The sequence below is a fragment of the Bombus flavifrons genome, chromosome 15, assembly GCF_040668555.2.
Source record: "Bombus flavifrons isolate JBK064 chromosome 15, iyBomFlav1_principal, whole genome shotgun sequence".
NCBI lineage: Eukaryota > Metazoa > Arthropoda > Insecta > Hymenoptera > Apidae > Bombus > Bombus flavifrons.
This window is the reverse complement of record NC_138456.1, coordinates 5,108,625-5,129,528: the sequence shown is the minus strand read 5'-3', so window position 1 is coordinate 5,129,528 and position 20,904 is coordinate 5,108,625. Positions and strand designations below refer to the sequence as shown.

The following is a 20,904-nucleotide window of genomic DNA, read 5'->3' as shown; positions in this document are numbered from 1 at the left end:
ATGCACAAATATAATATAATATTTCGTAAAAATTTAAATTTTATGTTGTAGTATATTTCAATGTATCGTGACTTCCAGGCTGAAATATATAAAATTCGTGTGACGAAGTTATTAATTTAAAAAATTATTTAATCTATCAAAACTTTCAAGAGTCATACAAATTTGAAAGATTCAGGATTCTAAAATTCTAAGTATTGGATCTTAACTTCGAATCTCAAATTTTCATAATATTGAAATACTTCGAATCGCTTCAATATTTAGATCCAAAAAACATCTGTCGCTATGTAAATTCATTAAAACTCAATATTGTTAAGTCATTCATTTAAAATATAATCTGTTTCGTGATTCTAATTACTAGATCGTGGATTTTTATGCACTTATGGAGAAATTTAAAGGTGCAAAGATGTACAAAATGCACATAATATGCAAAAATATATATAAGAAATATTATCTCCATTCATTTAGTTATGTTAATAAAAATATGAAATTGCTTAAAGATCTGCAGTCTAATAATTACGATTTTTATTCGGATAGGGGAAAAACGCGGGCTTAGAAGCAACAGCTGGCAACCGCTCTACTTCCATGAGCGCGTTACTATTGCAACTTGTGACGTATCTATGCCAGGATTGGCCAGAGCAATGCCGACTTGTCACGAACCATACCGAACATTGCACATTCAAACGTATATATCATGGCGTACCGACGTTTGAATTTAATCGTTACGTGACGGTATACGTGGAAAGTTTCTGATACATATTCAAGTTATATTAAATATTAACGTTTAAAAGAATATATCTGTCAGTTTCCTATTTAATAACCAGCATCTATCATGGAGAATTTCGTGAAAATTGAAAAGATCGGTGAAGGTAAATGGTTTGAATAGTACTTTGTAAATTGGGCTTCTCTAACTAATTTTTTGCTCAAGAATTCTTTTTATTCGTTATCCAAAAATATTTCGTCTAACTCTATGTAAAAATGTAGACAACTAGTCTTTAATGTAATTTATATTGTAATTGATTATTGAGTTTGCAAATTTTAGACTCGTGTTTCATATCGAGATTTAATAACCTTTTAATAAAGATAAGTATTTTAAAAGTTGTAGTTATTAAGAAATCTAATCGAGTTGTAAAGTAATTGCTTATGAGTATATTTTTTATATTTTGTTTTTGTAATGTAAGTTGTGATTTTTGTTGTTTTATGTGAAGATGAAAGAGTAGTATTACAGCAAACAACATTTTTTTAGGTACATATGGAGTAGTGTACAAGGGAAAGCATAAGAAAACTGGAGAGATTGTAGCAATGAAAAAGATTCGTTTAGAAAGTGACGATGAAGGAATACCATCCACAGCGATTCGTGAGATCTCTTTGCTTAAAGAATTGCCACATCCCAATATTGTCAGACTAATGGATGTTCTGATGGAAGAGACCAGATTATATTTAATTTTCGAATATCTTACTATGGATTTGAAGAAATATATGGATACTTTGGGTAGTGGAAAGTTAATGGAGCCAAAAATGGTTAAATCCTATTTATTTCAGGTATTCAATATATTCCTAATATATGAAATAAAATCTTCATTACACAGGCTATATCATGATTTAAGGCAAGTCATATTTGATATTAATCATATTAAGTCAAATAACTTTGTTAATATAATCAAGTAATAGATAGGTCATAGACTTATATGGATTAATAAATGTTATATAATATTTTTGTGGAAATTGAAATAAGTTTCTAATTTGTTTTCATAGATTACACGTGCTATTCTTTTCTGTCACAAACGCAGAATATTGCATCGTGATTTAAAGCCACAAAATTTATTAATTGACAAATCAGGATTGATTAAGGTAGCAGATTTTGGTCTTGGGAGAGCTTTTGGCATACCAGTCAGAGTATATACACATGAAGTAGTCACTTTATGGTACAGAGCACCAGAAATCCTTCTTGGTACTAATAGATATTCATGTGCCATTGATATCTGGAGTATAGGTTGTATATTTGCTGAAATGGCAACAAAGAAACCATTATTTCAAGGAGATAGTGAAATTGATCAGTTGTTTAGAATATTTCGGTATGTTGAGTATGCATGTTAGTAGCATGTTAGGTTGCTATTTAATAGAATATAAATTAATAACAGATATTTTGCAGGATACTGAGGACACCTACCGAAGAGATATGGCCTGGCGTAACACAATTGTCAGATTATAAAGCTACATTTCCAAATTGGATAACAAACAATTTGGAATCACAAGTTAAAACATTAGACGCAGACGGGCTTGATCTGCTACAAATGATGCTTATCTATGATCCTGTGCATAGAATATCTGCACGTGCTATTCTGAAACACTCTTACTTCAACGATTTAGATATGTCGAAAATACCATCGCTATAATACCGAAGACTGATACAAATGGATGGAATATATCCTACACAGATACTGTAACGTTTTAATTGTGTGACTGCATAGAGAATATGTCTCAGGGTATATTGAAATGTTAATTTATTCGTACGTATGAACGCATTTAACAATTTTTTTTATGACCACTCATTATTTCACATTATGGAAAATTTATGTAACGAACTTTTGTTTTGCTATGATATATTCGAACAATATCACAAATTTTTAATAGGTGTTATAATAAATCATTGTATACTCAAGAAAAAAATATTGTGTACGAGATTAATGTTTGAATGATTCATTTTTGCTGTATAAAAGTTGTGTAACGTTATTGATGAAGCTGTGTGGTGATATTATTGTATATTTTTAGGATTTACCTTAGATTTTTCTTCACTTATTACTTATTCATTTCATCCAAAATAAGTGCTTTCACAAGTGTTCTTAAATATCATTGCATTATATATTGAATAAGAAAATTATTTTTCTCAATTTGGAGTAAGCATTGTAAGTATTCTAAGGAAGATAGCACACTAGGTCTTAGGAATTCAGTTGAGAATATATCGCTGTTGCCATATTATATGTATCACTGAGAAATTCACACGTTTATTAAGAAAATATATCATTTGTACTTTTATTTTGAAATAAATGACTACATTTTATTTAAATGTATTGTTCTAAACGTGAAATTTCAGGATTTATATTTTATTGTAAGTGTGATTTTTCAGTTCTCTTTTATTTCATAATGTAAATTAAGTTACGTTATTACAAAGAGAAATAAAAAGAATAAAACTGTACGTGATGTTTGCAATTCCTAGAACGACTAACTTGATTTAGTTACGAACAAGGATGACTCATCACGAGCAGCGGTATAGCGAAATTATGCGGCACCCGTGTCTTCAGCTTTTTTTAATGGACGTAAACAAACTGGATTTTGTGAGAAAAGATACGTATAAGATCTAGAAAATTCTATCTCATATTTTGTATGTAATAAATCATCAAACAATAACCTATTATTAAAATAAATATAAATTTAACATCATAGGATATTGCATATTTATGATGTTTTATATTTAAAAAAAAGATATCGATACTGTTGTTTTTATTTTTCTATAAAAATGACACAGTGTAGTTATAAAATAATGATTCAGAATGTTCAAAGATGGTTTAATTATATTGTGTTCTGTACTAATTCTGTTAATAATTCAACATTGTAGTATAATGGAAAAGAAAAAAAAGAAAGATTTACGAAAGGCAACAAAAGAAATCGATGTACTTCTACAGATTCTTTAGAAACAACGTGTTTAATCCGTTCAAAGTATGCGTGACCCATAATTGGATTGAGAGTGGGGAATGTCTCATAAAATCCTCCACTGAAGCTACTGTTTACAGTACCAGTTCAGAACTTGACAACGTCACCTAACAGTGAGTATGCTCGTTTAATTTAACATATTAAACGCGTTACGTTTTACATCAGTAGGTACGTTGTACTTGCATTTATCTTTGCGTTTGCAATTTAAATACGCCATAAATGGTAGTCGCCACTTGAGTAGATATATTTAAACAGGATTCATATTTTCATATGCTCCAGAATACTCTATTATAGTATTTGTTATAGTAATTTTTATTCATAAATTTTATTAAATACATTTTAAAAATGCCAACTTTTATTAAATATCTTGTAAGGCATTTAAGATAAAATGGTATTAATTTAGTTCCTTTTCTTCATTCAAGGAGAAATATCTCTGTGCTACGAATAGCATTAAGCGAATCGAGGTTCTTGGCTTGTTACTTTGTTATATAAATCTATAATTCTACAAACAAAGACTTGATGCCTGTCTATCTTGTCTTACGCTAATTAGTACTGTAGTGGCGCGAAGTATATATATCGTTCTCCTTTCAACCGTGAATAATAAAAGAAACATGACTTTTCTCTTGTGATAAATAGTTTCTGGAACTGAGCCCTGAGGTCATCAAGGTTGATCTTAGTCTTTGCTCTTCGTGATATTTTTTTTTGTCACTATAGAAAATTCAAGCGTTACCGGACGTGCTATGGTTTTTGCTCTTTGTTTCAGGTTCAAGAGCCCTGATAATGAGTCGTATTATTAAATTATATACGATGAATCGATTTAAGTTTAAGTTTCTTTGTTTACTGTTACAACTATCATTTATGACTTATTCTACGAAATGAGATATCTTTGTACATTTATCTTAAAATAAAGATAAAAATAATTTTATATAAGTGAACTATATTGCTATAGGGAAATCATTGACTTTGTAAACTTGATAATTTGTTTCTCAGAAATTTTCCTGATATGTAGACAAATTTATTGATAATTGATATATCTTTACTAAATCACTGACTCTATAAATTAGGATAATTTGTTTCTCGGGGATTTTCCTGATATGTAGAAATATAGCTGATAATTAGAAGTGTTATTTGATAAAAATTAAAATTTTTAATAATAAAAAGGTCACTACTATAATTATCATTTCCATTTAATTATCATTAAAAATTTTCTTTCACAGATGAAGACCCTATTCTTTTTAACATTCCTACTGGGGTGCTTTATCCTGGCTAGGCCACACACATATCACATGGGGGCTTGCCCCATCGTGCCACCTATGCCGGGATTTCAAATGAACAAAGCATGTTAATTATATTTTCGTCTATAATAAATTTTCTTAACTTCATTCTGTTATATGTTTATAATAATTTAGCAAATTTAGTTTTTAGGCGTGTGGTACGTAATCCAGAAAACATCGACTGCTAGCAATTGCATTACTTACAACTATACTCGTGGAGAAGAACCGGGCGAATACGTCATAACGCAGGATTCCAATCACCCAATATTAGGTAAGAAAAATAAAATCCAGGTGATCAATAAATTGAGGACCTCTCACGTAAATATTATATATTTTTAATAGAATTAAAGAACTAAAGAAGAATTAAAGACATTGAATCTATATATTTTTCATATTTAAATAGTATAATATTATGATATTCTTGGACATTGCCTGCGTTCTATGTACTTTTGCACCTTTAAATTTTCAATAAATGCATATACATTCGCAGTCGAATGAAAACGAAGTGGTTAACGATAGAAAAAGTGTTCAGAATTTGAAGAAATCTAAAATTCAAAGAGGAACAATGAAAGGAGAAAATTCTGAAACAAGATTCGTAGAGACACAAAGGATAATAGAGATTGTAAAGGTGCATCTGACATTATGAACTATAGTAACAATAATCGACGACGAAGTTTCGAAAAGGGCAAGATTTTCTCTTATAGATGACGCGGTCGCGTTGGGTGTGTATATATTGTTGAAAGCTTTTGAATTAATAAAGAAGGTGAACGTCGGATCCCATCAGGACCCATAAAAGCATGTCAATAGGATAACTGTCTGGCAAGTGGGATGAATTATCCGTAATGAAACGACGTCTCTATGTACAGGTCTTACGCCATTGAAGCACGAGTATCATTACACCGGTGAATTGAGCGTTCCGGAACCGAGTACGCCGGCACGAATGCTAGTTCGTTTTCCTCTTAGTAAGTATCATGATCATGTTCCACGAAATATATATATCTTCGTCGTTTCAGAAGGATTTAAGGAGAATCTGAGTCATGGTAAAGTAGTGCCATTGCTGAGTTCAATTTTATGGTTTTAGCCTTTGTTAACTTGATATGCGGTGTTAACTAGTCTAAAATCGTTCGAGATTTTTATTGAATTTTTTTGGATTTGAATGTGTGAGATAATATCTCTTATATATTCTTATGTGAGTTGATTAAGCATTCTTTTAAATAAATAATGGAATAACAAGATATATACAATTAAATACACAGGATATTGCGGCAATCGTGTCAACAATAGTCTGATTCTGCATGAAAAAACAAGTTAGAAATATAGAATAAAATTGTTTCATACGACGCTTCGTTTTTAAGAAAGTCGAGTTCGAAAATTTGTTAAGTACTTGAATTTGACTAATTCTGGCTTGAACAAAAGTAAACAACCGACAAGAGATTGTTCTATACGTGAAAATAAGTAAAAAATGTAGAATACAATTTTCTCGTAAGAGACTTTGTTTTCGAAGGAAGTAAATTTGGAAATTTATCATGCGCGTGTACTAAATCTAATTGTCAACTAAAGATCTTCGAATTCTGTTTTCTTGAAAGCAAGACTTGTACTACAATTGCCGGAACACCCTGTATATAGCGGCATGGTACTGCACTAAAACTATATGTAAATAAAATATTATATACTATATGTGAAATGAAATATTATAGTATTACTTCATCAAACACCTCAGTGTTTGGCTCCGCTATCAACTTCCCCCTAACGAATTGTCCAATTACTCATACTAACCAGCAATTTAACTTACTTAAAGGTGTAGCCGGAAGTGCGTCTCACGTAGTATTCGCTACAGATTACGCGAACTACGCTGGTATCTTTACATGCCAGAAGCTGACGTTCGCTCATCGTCAAAGTGCGACGATCCTCTCCAGGCACCGAGAATTAGACAAGAGTTACGTGGACGAGATACGCCAATTTTTGGCCCAGTCTGGCGTGGATCCTTTTGATTTGAGTATCATCTCTCAATCTGGATGTCCTCACGGCAACAATAGTCTGGACATCAACGTGGATCCGAATACTTTTACAGCTGAGAACCTTGGAAACGTGGTTCGTAAAGCTGGAGAAAAAATCGGCGATGGTGTCCAATGGGTGGCCAGTGCAGGAAGCAAAGTATACCATAAATTGTCCGGAAGTGAAGAGAAAAGTACTAGCAAACCTGAGGCGAACACCAGAGCAGCCATTACGAGGAATTACGAAACGAACGAAGTCGAATGGATTCCTTAGATTCTAGATTTAAGTTCATTCTAAATGTATAAATCTCGATGAGGATCAATGCTTTTCCTCCTTCTTTCTGTACTCGACCTTTTACCGTAGGGATATTCGTATTTTTTGCTTTAACTTTGTTTGCTGAAATTTTATGAGAGAATAATTGATTACAACAGCGTACGCTATAATTAGAAATGGACGCGAGTCGAGAACGAAAGACTATGTAACGAACAAAATGATATTTTTATTTTTTTAACGTGATTGAAATAAAATGAAGTCCTAATGCGAATAAATAAGGTTTTCTTGTATGTATTCCATAAGAAGCTATTATATTTAATATATAATTAACTATATGCTTTAAGAAATATTTTTATAGTTTAAATCTTCCATACTTTTTTCGCACTTAAGTGTTTGGCTTAATATTTCGATTTTAAGCACACGTTATATTCATGTATCATCTTTTTTAATCATTCTGATAAAAATATAATTTTACATAAACATCCACAGCTTAGTCATGAGGTGCGAGAAAAAGTATGAAGATCTAGAACTACTCTTTGTATACATAAAGATATAAAAATATATAATAAAGACCTAAAATATAAAAATATATAAAAATTGATGGTTTCTGGATGGTTTTACAATTATGAGATGCGAGACGTTATTGAACTCAAACGTTGCAAGTAATACAAGAGAATAACAAAGAGGTACAGAAATCTAGAATTACTGCATAACAAGTTTCCAATCGTTCTCAATTATTTCAATCCGCGACAATAGGCAGTCCTGTCGCGGATGTTTAAAGAAAAGAGAATCGCATTGGTCTCAATTGGTTTGCATTGAGGGGTATTAAAAGCGTAAAACGATTGCAAAATCTCTGACGGAAGGAAGAACGTCGCCAGCATATCCTGCGCCGCGGACAAATTAATCCGATCTATTTACAACAGACAGAGTTATATGTTGTACGGTTGCAAACATGCGACGTATCACGTGATTCAGAATCTCCCCCGTGTAATCTGGACCACTAGGTTCGTATATGTATGCCACGGAATATTAGTATCCTGACGACCCGTTTCAACGATCAGTTTGATAGCAGCCGTTGGAGAGATCATAAAGCGGATCTTTATCCAGAAAGAAGGACATCTTACGATTAACTACCCTGTTTTGACGTCCGCGGATCTCTGCAACCACCGAAGAGATCTTTCGAGAATCGTGATCCTGTAGAGACAATAAATTGACTGCTGTTTACCATCACTGATTCAGAGTGAAAACCATCCGGAGTTATCCTTCAATGTATGTACATTAATTTGTTATTCTTTTGCTTTTTCGTCTTTTGATTTTTTAGTGTTTTCAAAATTTAAGTATTTAGAAATATAGGAATTGTAAAATCTAAAAGTTCCAAAATTCAGAAATGAAAAATGCGTTGATTGTTGATACATTCATTTTTTGTTTTTATATAATTCTTTAATTGGAAATGATAAGTTATAATTTCAGCGGAAGATATAAAATTGAAAAAGTGTAAAATTATATTCAAGACGCGTACGTTCCAGACGCATACATTATTCAGAATATAATTCCTAAAAGAATACGCGCAAAGAATCGATAAACGATATTCCCGAAAAATTTACTTTTCAAACAATGTGAATATTTAAGTACTACGCAAAAGGAATCTTTTATAATCGTCTATGTAGGAAGCGGAATCACTCGGTACATACTAGGACTGAATTTCAGATAAATTGAGCGAAAGGAGACACCTTTGCGTGAAATTGTATTCACCTTTGAAATTTGTAGTTCTTGTTAGTGAAATTACACATCCATTAAGATATCTATGTTCGAAATGTATTCATTACATAAAAATAGCGATCGTTCCAGTGTTCAACATTTGTTTATAACGATTCATTTACAACAATATTTCGATAAAATAGACTATTAAGACAGAAATTGTAATTATGCGCTATTTTCATTTAATACCAAATTTTCGTTTAAATATCAAATTTAAAAAGGTAATAAATTAAAGCTGTATTTGTAATATTTAGAGAATTGGACAATTATTATAGTCAATTCGAGATTTAGGAATTTAAATGCCAAAAAATCTAAAAATTTTTAATCTAGAAATATAAAGGTTTAAAAATCCAAGAATTTAGAGAATGTAAAACCCTTAAACTATTGACATTTCAACTTGTCTAAAATAAAATGTCCAGTGTTTCCTTCGACAATAATCATTCAAATTAACAAATACTAAATCTCCAAATATTTGCCAATGGCACCTTGGTTACCTTTAAAATCCAACTCTACGAATTTCACAGGATCAGTGAAGGTAAGTTGAGGGGTTGTTGCGCACTGCAGTAGCTCGAGTCGCGTTGCGGTTTCCGGGGTGCGCAGCCGGAGGTGGGAGTTGGTTGGCAGTCCCTTGCGCACCTTGTTTCTTCTTTCAGTGAGTTTCGCGTTATTTCCTCGACTCGAACGTGTCTCCTATTACTCGATCTTTCAAATCAATTTCATAAAATCCGTTTCTACTAAATCGATCCACTTGCAACGTCTAAAACTACAAGACAGAACGGACGATTTGACCCATCTGAGACTGAATTTGCCTGTCCTTTGTGATCCTGACCTGGTGAAATTGCGATAAACATGCTCACCACTGCACGTGCACGACTTTTCCACAGGGTAATTGATCGACTTAAGCGGCGCGTGGTACGCGTAACGAGCAACGATTCCTCGTGAATTGTTCTTGACGTCAAACTCTGGCTAATTTGCTAATTCCTCGGCCACTCGTCGCGACATTTCGTTATGATACTTCACCGTGCTTTGTATTCTCGCTTTTTCATTTCTTTCATGAATGAGCTTAGCCTGATACAATTTATTGGATCGTGATTTGATTCTTGGTTCTTGCTGGCTTTGTACGAATATTCCTCATCATTGAAGATGGTCCGCTTGTAATGAAACAGGTAAGAGTGGAGGCAGGGTAGGTTTTCCTAAATACACTGTTGCCCATAAGTAGCTGGATACTTTTATAGCAACAGTACATGAATGTTAATAAAATGTATAAATTAATGAGAAACTAAAGGGCAAAAGCAATACTTCAATTTTGACAAAAGTATGCAATCCAAATACTTCTGAGCAATAGAGTAAATTCCTTGACATTTGCTTTTGTGGATGGAGAATTATTTGCACGTCTTCTTTCTGGAAAGGGATAACAGGAATCATTAAAAAGTAACTTGGTGACTGATGGTCATACCATGCTAATGGTTATTAGCCTACCTAATTGGGTTATAATTAATAAGTGAACGGTCATTATGTTACGATTTTTTTCCATTTAATTTTGTAAATGCACAATTTCTGTTGTAATCCTTAGTAATTTTTATAGCCTAAAACAAAAGATAAGATTAACATTAAATTCAGATATAAGTAATTGCAGTTGGCATACACGTTATACACGTTATACATGTAACTCGATATTATAAAACAATTTTCCTTCATGCCTTAGAATAAATTACTTTTAATAATATAATTCTTTTACGCTGGCAATCAGAAATATTAAGACACCTGTCAATATTTATTACAAAGTCAATGGCTTTCAGTGTATTTTGATATTTTATAGTTACTATATTACAAATCTGTCATTTCATTGGAAAATACTAAATAAAGGAAAATTTGTTAGAATTTTTCAATAAATGGGTGTCAATACTTAAAGTAATAGTATACATTTTTTCCAAAATCAAGACAGGCTTTCCATAAAAAAGAAAGTCATAAACCATAATAAGATTAGTAAATAAAGAAATTTACATCATTTTTTTTATGAGGAGTTGATGATGTCGGATAAAACAAAGTGTAATGATGATTTATGATGGGTGACCCTTGTAAATAGATGAAGGTGGGTCAGTATAGTTGAGTCACGCTTGATTTACCAGTTGATCATAGGGCTATTCGGTGTGAATTGGCGCAGGTTCAAGAGACAAGTTCGTCAACGAGGCCGGCTGACCCAGATTCTGGCTCAATTTCGCTATATAGGGTTGGTGATTCTCGCGTGAGGCTCGCAGGATTTCGCTCGACTGCCTGAACTGGGACGGTCTAATCGCGCTAATTAGATTAAATTTCTGTCGATCGAACGGACTGTGTCGTTGAATGGTACCAATCCTCGTCGATTTATCCATTTGACGTTATTACTTACAGTGGCTCATGAAGATATTTCCACACTTACAGTATAAAATTTTTATCTGCATATCGTACGTGTCGTATAAAATATTTTTAAATATCATCAGCATTGTAACGAGACATTGGTCATGTTCCAAATTAATCTGGAAATGAATTTAGCAGTTAGAATGATACAACATAAATATCCGTTTTAATCATATATTATATATAGTGCAAAAAATGGTCCTATACCGATATAATTGACAAGATAGGATGAACAATTTTTAAAATTAATAATAAAATAGAATAAAATTGAACGACTTCACTAAAAATCACTGACTTCAATCCAATTATTAAGTCGTTCGAAAAGTTCGTCACGTATTTAATTCGATCGTCTTTGGCCTATCTGACAATTAATTTCTGCAAACAACAACATACAAAGTATCTAAATGTCTTTCCACGTTTCATATTCTTCTTTGCATAGACAAATAAAGAACGTAGGCACAGAAAACGATAATTTACATTCATGCCAATCTCGGAAGGTTACTTAAAAACCATTTAAAATCATTTAAGTATCAAGTCTCTAATAACTCGTAACAGGGATTCGCAAGTTCGTTTATCGCCCTCGTCTTCCAGCGTCTCATCTCCGCTTTTATTTTTCGATCTCCTTCGCGATTTCGACGTGTCAGGGAGAAGGGCAGTGGATGCGGAGCCTTCAAAACGATTCGGTCTTTGTTCCTTATCTACCAGCGACCTTACGAAGATTGTCGTCCTTGGAACGATCTTTGAAAGCGATTCTCTAGAAAGGTGAAGCAGCATTAGTCGATCGACGATCCTCCAAGTCACTACTTCGGGTGTTCTTTCCTCGATTTCAAACCTTAGATATCGAGTGATCCTCTGCTCGCGATCCTCTATTGAAGATTTTCTTCTACTTCTTGAGGCTAAAAGAAGATTGTGCGTTTTTTAATAGAGAAATTTGCAATTTTATGTACATGTTAAGCTTGAATTTTTATTTTCATATAATGTAGAAGTTTTCGATTTTTTACGGGTTTTGAATAGATGGTGATAGATGTAGATCTAGATGTGATCCGGAGAACTTGAGATCTTCGCTACAGTGTCTAGTGGACGCTTTTGATTTGGACGTTTCGATTTTTGTAAATCGACAGTAAGTGCTTTTGCATTGTCTCGCTGCAATGAGTATTATTCTATTGCGTGAATGGCTTGATGGTGATAGTGTCGATAGAATCGTCATTGGTCTGTAGATGATATTAAAGAAATATAAAAGAAGTACGTGGCAAAAAGACTTATGTATTTTGCTATGATATATATAAATATTACAGTATTTAAATTACAAAGTAAATTACACAAAAATACAAAGGGGACTAGATCAATTTGACGTACACAAGGATTGATTCATGGACCTTCTCTGGTCTGATTGCCTTGCCAGCTTAGGAAGATGATTGTTGATGGACATGCAAACGCACATAGTCATATTTATTAATACCTTCAATTGTCATTTATCTTGTAGTATCTTGCTATTCTAAAAATAATTTCTCTATCTCTCAATAAACATCTTGAACTGAACTGTAATCTTCCATATTAATAGATGCGTAAGTACTTGGGTATATCTTGGTACTTTAAATGAAACTCTTTAATCCAATTTTTGCTTCTAATCTTATCCCAGGCAACTGTATACAGTTAATAAATATTGATAAATGTAACAATTGGTTTTAATTAGTATAAATAAAAACGCAATCATGAATGGAAATTAATTTTGCGTTATCGGAGTTAAGCGACAGTTTAAAGATGATACATTTAAATGTTGATAGTCTTATATCCTTACCGGATAAATTACAACGCAACAGACAAAGTAGAACGTTTGATCAATATGTCAAGGAGACAAAAAGAAATAAAATGCGTTGGTCATGAATGTCTGGCAAAGAAAGAAACTCAAGGTAAATCCTTGCTATGGACACGACGGATACACGCCTGGCAAAGGAACGGCATCGTTTCATAACGTTTAATTGATCTACCCCCTAACTCGCTTGTTAAAGCGACCGGAATTCCTGCGGGTCAATTTATTTGAACGGTTACTTCAACGAGCAACGATTAATGTTGGATTAAGAAAAAAAAAACGTCACGTTGTCCTGACCACGTAACGCAATCAGTTTCCATTAGATCCGCGTCATCATAATTGGAGGATTCTCCAGTCCCCAAATCATTATGGGGTGTTACGATAGGAACATATCAGTGGTGAAACGTATGGGTATCCAAGTGTTCATGCAGACTTTAAAGTTAATCTGAAAATAAAGATATTATTTATCGTCAGTTATGGAAATTGATATTTTTAATAAAAATATGTAGAAAGAGAAGAATTATTGTAGATATGTGCGAATGTTTCATATTACTATTGTAATGAAAAAAAATTATTAAGAAAAAGTTATAAATATGTATGTACGTATATATATTACAATATCAGCATGTTTTAATTCTGTATTAAATGTGTTATAATATTTTTGTAATTTTTCTATTTTGATAATACTGTTAATATTGCTCAATATATCCTTGGATGGATCCATTTTCTATGAATTGGCTAATTGTAATACAAAGCTTAATTAACACTCAGCATCCAATCTTTGGACCTCAAACAATACATAAATATTATATAAAATTCGGATATAGCTTTTTCAACAGAGATGTAAAAGATACTCTATTATACTACATTAAATAATCTAATCATAATATTCTACGAGTATAAAAAGTATTCAGGTTTTGCACAAGCATTAATATTGTGTACTTAAGTGAAATTGAGGACGAAATGCGGCTAAGACACAATAATATTGGTATTTGTACACTTCATATGTAGTCACGGCAAAGTTGAGAAACGTTTACAGATTGTCGACCCACTGTCCCCGTTGAGAACATTTATCTACGAGTATAATCTCATCTAATCAAAGATTAAAAAAACGAATTAATGGACAAAAATTTGTTTCCATTAAGAATCAGATATAGTGATCGTTTTACAGAATAATAGAATACCTGCAGCGAAAGTAGGTTTTGCTTTCGATTAATGATGTCACTGATGACAAGAACACTTTTAATAAATTGTCAATTTTAGCTTTGCGATGTCTTTTACCAGAATTACTAAAGATATTCAATAAGAAAATATAAATATTTATCAGCACCAAATGAATACATATAGGATCCTTGTGAGATAAATTGATGCAAGAGAATAATAATAGCAAGTTTGAATTAACCGAAAAATTCCTTTTATTTGATATTTTGGATTTGGTGAATTAACTTGGATTCTTTCTTCTTTTTGCTTTTTTAAACAGATGCTTGCAGTATTTCTGCTGTTAATACCTACGCTTTGGGGAGATGAAACCGAAGCTAGTGTTCTCGTGACAGACACCACAATGTCCAGAATGGTTGAATTGCACGCCGATGCACCCTTCTGCGCCTTGTACACCGACCGTGGTGTTATTCAGAAAATGGTCCTTGGAGCTGACCCGAAAAAGGTCCGACAAATGTCGGCGAACCTCGTAGCAGACTTGGAGGAAACGTGTAAAGCTTCTCGTGACAAGGGAAAGGTATCGATCGTTCTCTTCAGACGTTGATTCATCACGAAATCGAATAAAATCATAGTTGATTGAACGCTTGATTCGTTTGGTAGAAGTAGATTATACAGACAGTCGCAGCAGTAAGTAGAATTCTTTTTTTCTAGTAGCATTACTAACGATAAAAATTAATCATTATTCTTTAGATAAACTCGCACTTGTACAATGTATTACCCAAAGAATTAATACTTCAAATAACAGTTAATTAAACATACTATTCTTTGAATAAATTCATACTTTTATAATGCACTAAGAGAATTTCCACACACCAAAGTATTTATATTTCATATATTTGTTAATTAAATTTTCATTTAAGATAGATTAAAACTTTATACACAGACAATGTGTATACTTCATGAAATCTCAGGAATTACATTATTTATAATTACGAAAGTATACATATAATAAAAATATAACATCAAAAAAAAACATAATAAAATCATAAAAAATTGTTTATGCACAAGAAGCGTACAACTTATACTTATCACTTTCCAAAATTGTCAAAATTCATTGATATTATTAGCTAATACGTTATTGTGCAAGAGGAGTCAGAATTTAGGAAATTGTAAAAAAAATAATATATTCTGTATTGCGTCAGGACCAACCTCCAGGCAGTGGACTGATCTATCCAGGCACAAAATGGTGTGGACCAGGCACTTTGGCAAAATCGTACGACGACCTTGGTCACCACGCAGGCGAGGACGCTTGTTGCAGAGAACACGACCACTGTCCGATCACGATATCGCCTAAAGAGTGCATTAATGGCATATGCAACAATTCACCGTTCACACGGTCCCACTGTGACTGCGATGCCAAGTTCCGTAGATGCCTGCAGAACCTTAATTCCGAAGTGGCGAACACCCTTGGTGCCCTTTTCTTCAACGTGATACAAGTGACTTGTTTTAAGGAGAGGCGTCCGTGCTCGCAATGGCAGAGGTAGGTTTCAAAGACATTAGAAGAATTTACGTTCGTATGAAATATCTTTGTTTAGGGAGTTTCGTTTGTTTAATTTTTGAAAATATTCTATTTCAGAAGATTTTTATTCGAATACTATTTTAATGAATTTCTTAATCAATAATTAAATTTAATACTTGTTTAAGCAATTAAATCTTTTTCCTTTTTTCGATCGTGTGTAGAATTAAACTTTTTTTTCTTTTAAACCTCTGAATGGTTTAAAAAGTTATACAGAAAAGAAATTGTAAAATACTGAGTTCAAATAATAGTTGTTCGAAATTTTTCATGCATATTCTACTGGAAGAAGAAAAAGTTTCTTAGTCTTCTTTCAGTAAAAATTCTTTAAGAAAAGGAAATGTTTGAAAATGATACCAAAGAGTGTCTCATTTTTTACCCTCTTAGCAGTGTAAAGAATTGTTTTATATTTTTTGGTTCTATTTGATATTTCTTCGAAGAAAAGCTTTTGGTATTTTTTGGCCTTCTTCGTTTAATACTTCCCTGAAAAAAGAAAGAAATTTTTAGTATCGTTTGGATAATCCAAAACATATGTATAAAAAGTAAAAGCGAAAACTATCTTCCCGCAGTGTTCAACGACTAAATACGCTCTTAATAATTACATCACCGACTCTCCTTAGTTGTCCCCATATCTGGGTGAATTCGACACGGTACGAGTATCCTAACTCGCCGCGGGACTATTACACCTACAAGGTCCTCCTCCTCAAGACAGTCTTCCAGGTGATGCGTGATATTCTCAAGAAGAAACAACTTGTATTTTCGTGACTGCATATGTCCATCGATTAGATGTAATTTTATTAAAAATTTATTCCCACAAGGTATCAGTTGGTGATGATTTATGATCATGGTGATGGTGTTTATGGGTTTTTCTTATGGCTTCTAACACATTCATCGTAAAGAATTAATTTCGATAAACTTTCAGATCATGTAGATTGTATTAATCGTAATAATCTAAAATTTCACAACATTGCCAATGGTAACATTTCAATGAAATGATCGATCGTAATCGATGTAATTGTTACGTGGTTGGTCTGTTACAGAAATGGTTACGCGGAATCGGAGTCGAACCGGTTGTGCTCCCAGTACAAATTCCAACCAAGCGACAAGTACGTGCCGTTGATGCCCTTGAACATGAACTAGCTATTGCGGAAACGCAAGAAGAACGGACCAGATAGCCTTTGAAGTGATGCCAGTTAACAGAGTTCTAATGAGCGGGATAATTGCACGCGCCTCAGCCACGTACCTCGCAAGCCCCTTCTCTTTCTTTCACGCACAACCGACCTGTCTGGGAATCTTCTTTCCTGGTCATTCATGAATTTACATTGTTACAGGTCACTGCTTCCCCTGGAATGCCATTTTTTCTCGCTGACTCTGAGATTGCTCTTGAAATCTAAAGATTTAATTCCTGGTGAATGTAAAAGGTATTAGCTTCTTTCATTGTTTTTCTGGCTTATTCCAAGTAAAAGAAAAAGAGAAATAAGACGAGATTTCTTAGATTTTATAGAATTAAAGATTTCTTGGAAAATCTTGACAGAAAGATGTGGGAATATTTATTTTCTTTTCTATCTCAAATGGAAGAAAAAGAACTTGGTGTTTCTTAGCTCTTGTAGAATTAAAAATTTCTTTTAAAAGTCTTCGAGAATTTAGAAGCTATAAAAATCTACAAACTAATGTTATCCTTGAGTAGAACAAGATGAATTAGAGGGTAACAACAGATAGGTTCATAACGGTCTGAAAGCGAGAAACGGCTATGCAAATGTTAACACCTGTCGTCCTTGCAATTATGTTGCAGCACGACGACGTGTTGCTACGAAAATTTATTTTGCCCTTTGTTTCATAATCTTGAAATGAAACGTAGAAAAGATATTGTGCAATATCTCGAATGCCCTTGAAAAGAAATTGGAGCAAAATTTGAAAAAAAAGGACTGCAAACTTCAAGGGCGTCACGTATAAATAATTGAATCAAATTTATACGGACAAAATAATTCATAATTTTACTGCTCAATATTACTCTTTTAACGTGTTTCCAACTTTAAAAATGACGGTTTAGGTGATCAACCTTCGTAGAAAGAACAAGAGAAAGTAATTCACCGCAGACATACAAAGTAGTGAGAACTTAGTTTGTTTTTTGGTAAATTTAAATTGAAGCAAAGTTCAGCAACAGGAAGAAATAAGATACAATATGATTATTGAATAATTGTTGCTCGATTGAATGCGATAAAGGAAGGCTTTACCGGAACTATGGTACCGAAATAAAGTTCGCGTCTCTTGCATATCATTCGTCGCCATTGCCGTTACGCAAATGCATGCAATTGCATAAAGACGCGCGGCATTAGCTACGATCCTTCTTAGATTAGGATTATCCATCAAGTTGATGCGGAGAAAGTTGAAAGGAATTTATTAAAATTTATTACAAATCGCTAAAGAGTACTGTAATGACGCATCGAATTAAATTCTTTTATAAAGTAACAGATGATGTTAGTTCTACATTAACTTGATGGATTTACAACGTACCGATGAATTCCACTGTGTTTACGATTTTTCTATCCTCTTTGATAGCTTAGACTTTGAAACTTGTGCATTCAACGAATTTCTATCTCATTTAAGACATTTTTAAGGCCGCTCGTGTACCCGATGCAAGACAAAATTAGCACCAGAGATAACGATGCGGATTAAATATTCAAAAATCATGAAAGATTATAATTCATTTCATTCGCACTGCTCAAAATGGTCTGGAAGACACTTGATCAAACAGATTCGTTATTCCTTATTTTCGCTGTGAAGCTACACAAGTTGAGTTCAATGTCTGAGCCTCATTAAATATTTCATATTCTCGTCTAGCTGTATATCTTACGTCCTAGAACTTGAAAAACATGTTGACACAGAAATACCCTTGACGCTTTTATCTTTCACATAACTCTCTAATCTTCTTTTAACTTGTTAACCAAGAAGATAACTCGTCATTCCTACAATAATTTCTTTATTTGGAGATTCTCCGTTCTTTTATTAGCTTTATTTCTGCTAAAAAAGAAAACAAACAATTGTTTAGTATCTCTTCAACAAAAATTGTTTAAGACAAACAAAGGTTTAAAAATTGTTCAATGATCTATTGAAAAGAATTCTAATACCTTTTCATCCTGAACAGAGAATTTTCGTCTTTTGACCTTGTTTTAACAATATTTTACTATAAAAAAAAGAATACTAATTATTTTGAGCAGTGGTCGAGAAAGAAAACGAAGACATCAGAGAGAACAGAATGACGACGGCCCTGCACAATCTTTACTGTGATTGAAATTATTCAGACGTAAGCATGTTGTACAGTTTTACTCGTGTAGAGGTATGTTATAAGCAATCGACCGTTATTTGTGGCTACTCGTGCCCAAATAATCGATGAGGCATTGAGAGTGCCGGAAGTTGTCGCTGGACGACCGAGGATTATCCGGACTTTGTAAATATTTCGAGAAGGTCAGCCGGGGAAGAGTGCAATCGATTGAGCGTGTCACATTGATGTTATGTTGAGAATATCTCAGTGACATTTTATTTCCTGAAGACCTTTGATTGACCAACGGTACAGTGAAATCAACAAATTCGAGACAAACTGAAAGAAAAGTTGGATTATGCCAGTTCCAGAGACTCGTACAATGGCTCACGAAAGTATTTGGATTATCATTAGACTGCGGATTTTTATACAAATTTATACCTTTATGAACGTAATTGAAAAAAATAGAGCTTAAGTAGAGATTTCTCCTGTCTATTAAAAATTATAAGAAATACTCTACTTTGGATATTTTATATACTTTTGTATCTAACATAAATTCTGTGTATTTTTGTATCTTTAAATTTTGCACAAATACATAAAAATTCGCAGTGTATCGTATAACATGCATAATATTTAATATATTATATAAATTAGTTTTATAGTACATACTTGGAATTGACGATTCAAGTGATAGATGGACTGCAGATTTTTATGCATTTATTCGAAATTAAAAGATAAAATATTCGAAGTAATGTAGATATTATAATATTTAGTAAGTGAAACAAATCTCTATCTCGGTTCCATTTCGTTACTTTTTTCCATAAAGACATGAATTTGTATAAATATCCGCAGCCTAGCTATTTCTAGATAACACAATTGAAAAAATTTTTTTAACGTGAAATTTACCTATGAATAGACCGAATCTTCGAGATTAAGCTGTATCAATGAATGTGAGATGGAGTAATATATATTAACATATACCCAATTAAGTTTTCAATTATAATAAGTACAATATCATAATATACTCATTTTTAATCTGTGCACGCAATAATGTCGCTTATATTACATTACTTATATATATATTTTAATCTAAAATAGACATTCTCACAGAGAATATGTATATTATCATAAAGAAATGGTATTAATTTTGCACGATTCTTCATACATTTATCTTTGAAATCTGATAAAAATCTTGATACATTATCAAAGACTAGTTTAAGGTATACATATATCTGAGATATAATAAACTGCATCTGTATTGATTTCTGTTAAATCAAAGACCAAAAGTATTGTGAAAAATAAACGACTACCTCCTTACCAACTAATTTTCTTATCTTTAAATAAACATTAATTCTGGAAAATGTTGATTAGCGTTGTTTTATGTTGACTTCTTATTTTAATACAAAATGATCGAAGAAAAGAGTAACCTGACTGTCTCATCCTAGTGATAATGGAATTTCAAAATGTTTTATGCAACATATACATTATATACTAGAAAGTTTTCTATGATACAGTCGAGGACAAAAATAAGTGGACATTCTTATTGTACCTATAGTATCCTTATACTACATTGATTATTATTTAGTAATTAATTGAAGTTAATATTTATATTTTTGTGTAAATAAGCTGTATTTAATGAAATATACTTAATATTTATTTTCATCTATTTTTATTCCCAATCGCAAGTGTTCGAATACTT

The 20,904-nt window shown here is 32.6% G+C and overlaps 3 protein-coding genes and 1 long non-coding RNA gene across 6 annotated transcripts; 3 read left to right on the top strand and 1 right to left on the bottom strand.

The window, feature by feature from the left end:
• Positions 1 to 689: 689 nt before the first annotated feature.
• Cdk1 (Cyclin-dependent kinase 1) lies at positions 690 to 3,056 on the top strand. The gene is made up of 4 exons (XM_069128797.1): positions 690 to 866; positions 1,244 to 1,539; positions 1,753 to 2,072; positions 2,150 to 3,056. Exons 1-4 carry the CDS (start codon positions 830 to 832, stop codon positions 2,391 to 2,393), a joined length of 897 nt encoding a protein of 298 aa, XP_068984898.1. The 5' UTR covers positions 690 to 829; the 3' UTR covers positions 2,394 to 3,056.
• Positions 3,057 to 4,925: 1,869 nt separating this feature from the next.
• LOC138187715 (apolipoprotein D) lies at positions 4,926 to 7,528 on the top strand. Its single transcript, XM_069128800.1, has 4 exons — positions 4,926 to 5,045; positions 5,127 to 5,253; positions 5,849 to 5,944; positions 6,781 to 7,528. Exons 1-4 carry the CDS (start codon positions 4,926 to 4,928, stop codon positions 7,248 to 7,250), a joined length of 813 nt encoding a protein of 270 aa, XP_068984901.1. The 3' UTR covers positions 7,251 to 7,528.
• Positions 7,529 to 8,282: 754 nt separating this feature from the next.
• LOC138187714 (acidic phospholipase A2 PA4) lies at positions 8,283 to 20,570 on the top strand. Of its 2 annotated transcripts, none has more exons than XM_069128799.1 (4): positions 8,283 to 8,519; positions 14,696 to 14,950; positions 15,576 to 15,913; positions 16,987 to 20,570. In XM_069128799.1, exons 2-4 carry the CDS (start codon positions 14,696 to 14,698, stop codon positions 17,084 to 17,086), a joined length of 693 nt encoding a protein of 230 aa, XP_068984900.1. In that variant the 5' UTR covers positions 8,283 to 8,519; the 3' UTR covers positions 17,087 to 20,570. The 2 variants fall into 2 exon arrangements, with proteins under 2 accessions (XP_068984900.1, XP_068984899.1); XM_069128798.1 differs by lacking the exon at positions 8,283 to 8,519 and adding an exon at positions 10,151 to 10,174.
• LOC138187717 (uncharacterized) lies at positions 10,275 to 13,352 on the bottom strand. 2 transcript variants are annotated; one of them, XR_011175247.1, is made up of 5 exons: positions 13,204 to 13,352; positions 11,613 to 13,048; positions 11,013 to 11,524; positions 10,488 to 10,594; positions 10,275 to 10,409 (listed from the first exon to the last, which is right to left on the bottom strand). It is a non-coding gene; the product is annotated as an uncharacterized LOC138187717 (long non-coding RNA). The 2 variants fall into 2 exon arrangements; XR_011175248.1 differs by lacking the exon at positions 13,204 to 13,352 and having other exon boundaries at positions 11,613 to 12,616; positions 12,865 to 13,002.
• Positions 20,571 to 20,904: the final 334 nt, after the last annotated feature.

Coding starts and splice junctions, on each gene's coding strand:
- Cdk1 (XM_069128797.1), top strand. CDS start 830: ATGGAGAATTTCGTGAAAATTGAAAAGATCGGTGAAG. Junction 1,540..1,752: donor TTAAATCCTATTTATTTCAG/GTATTCAATATA, acceptor TTGTTTTCATAG/ATTACACGTGCTATTCTTTT. Junction 2,073..2,149: donor CAGTTGTTTAGAATATTTCG/GTATGTTGAGTA, acceptor GATATTTTGCAG/GATACTGAGGACACCTACCG.
- LOC138187715 (XM_069128800.1), top strand. CDS start 4,926: ATGAAGACCCTATTCTTTTTAACATTCCTACTGGGGTGCTTTATCCTG. Junction 5,254..5,848: donor TTCCAATCACCCAATATTAG/GTAAGAAAAATA, acceptor CTCTATGTACAG/GTCTTACGCCATTGAAGCAC. Junction 5,945..6,780: donor GCTAGTTCGTTTTCCTCTTA/GTAAGTATCATG, acceptor ACTTACTTAAAG/GTGTAGCCGGAAGTGCGTCT.
- LOC138187714 (XM_069128798.1), top strand. Junction 14,951..15,575: donor CTTCTCGTGACAAGGGAAAG/GTATCGATCGTT, acceptor GTATTGCGTCAG/GACCAACCTCCAGGCAGTGG. Junction 15,914..16,986: donor CCGTGCTCGCAATGGCAGAG/GTAGGTTTCAAA, acceptor GGTCTGTTACAG/AAATGGTTACGCGGAATCGG.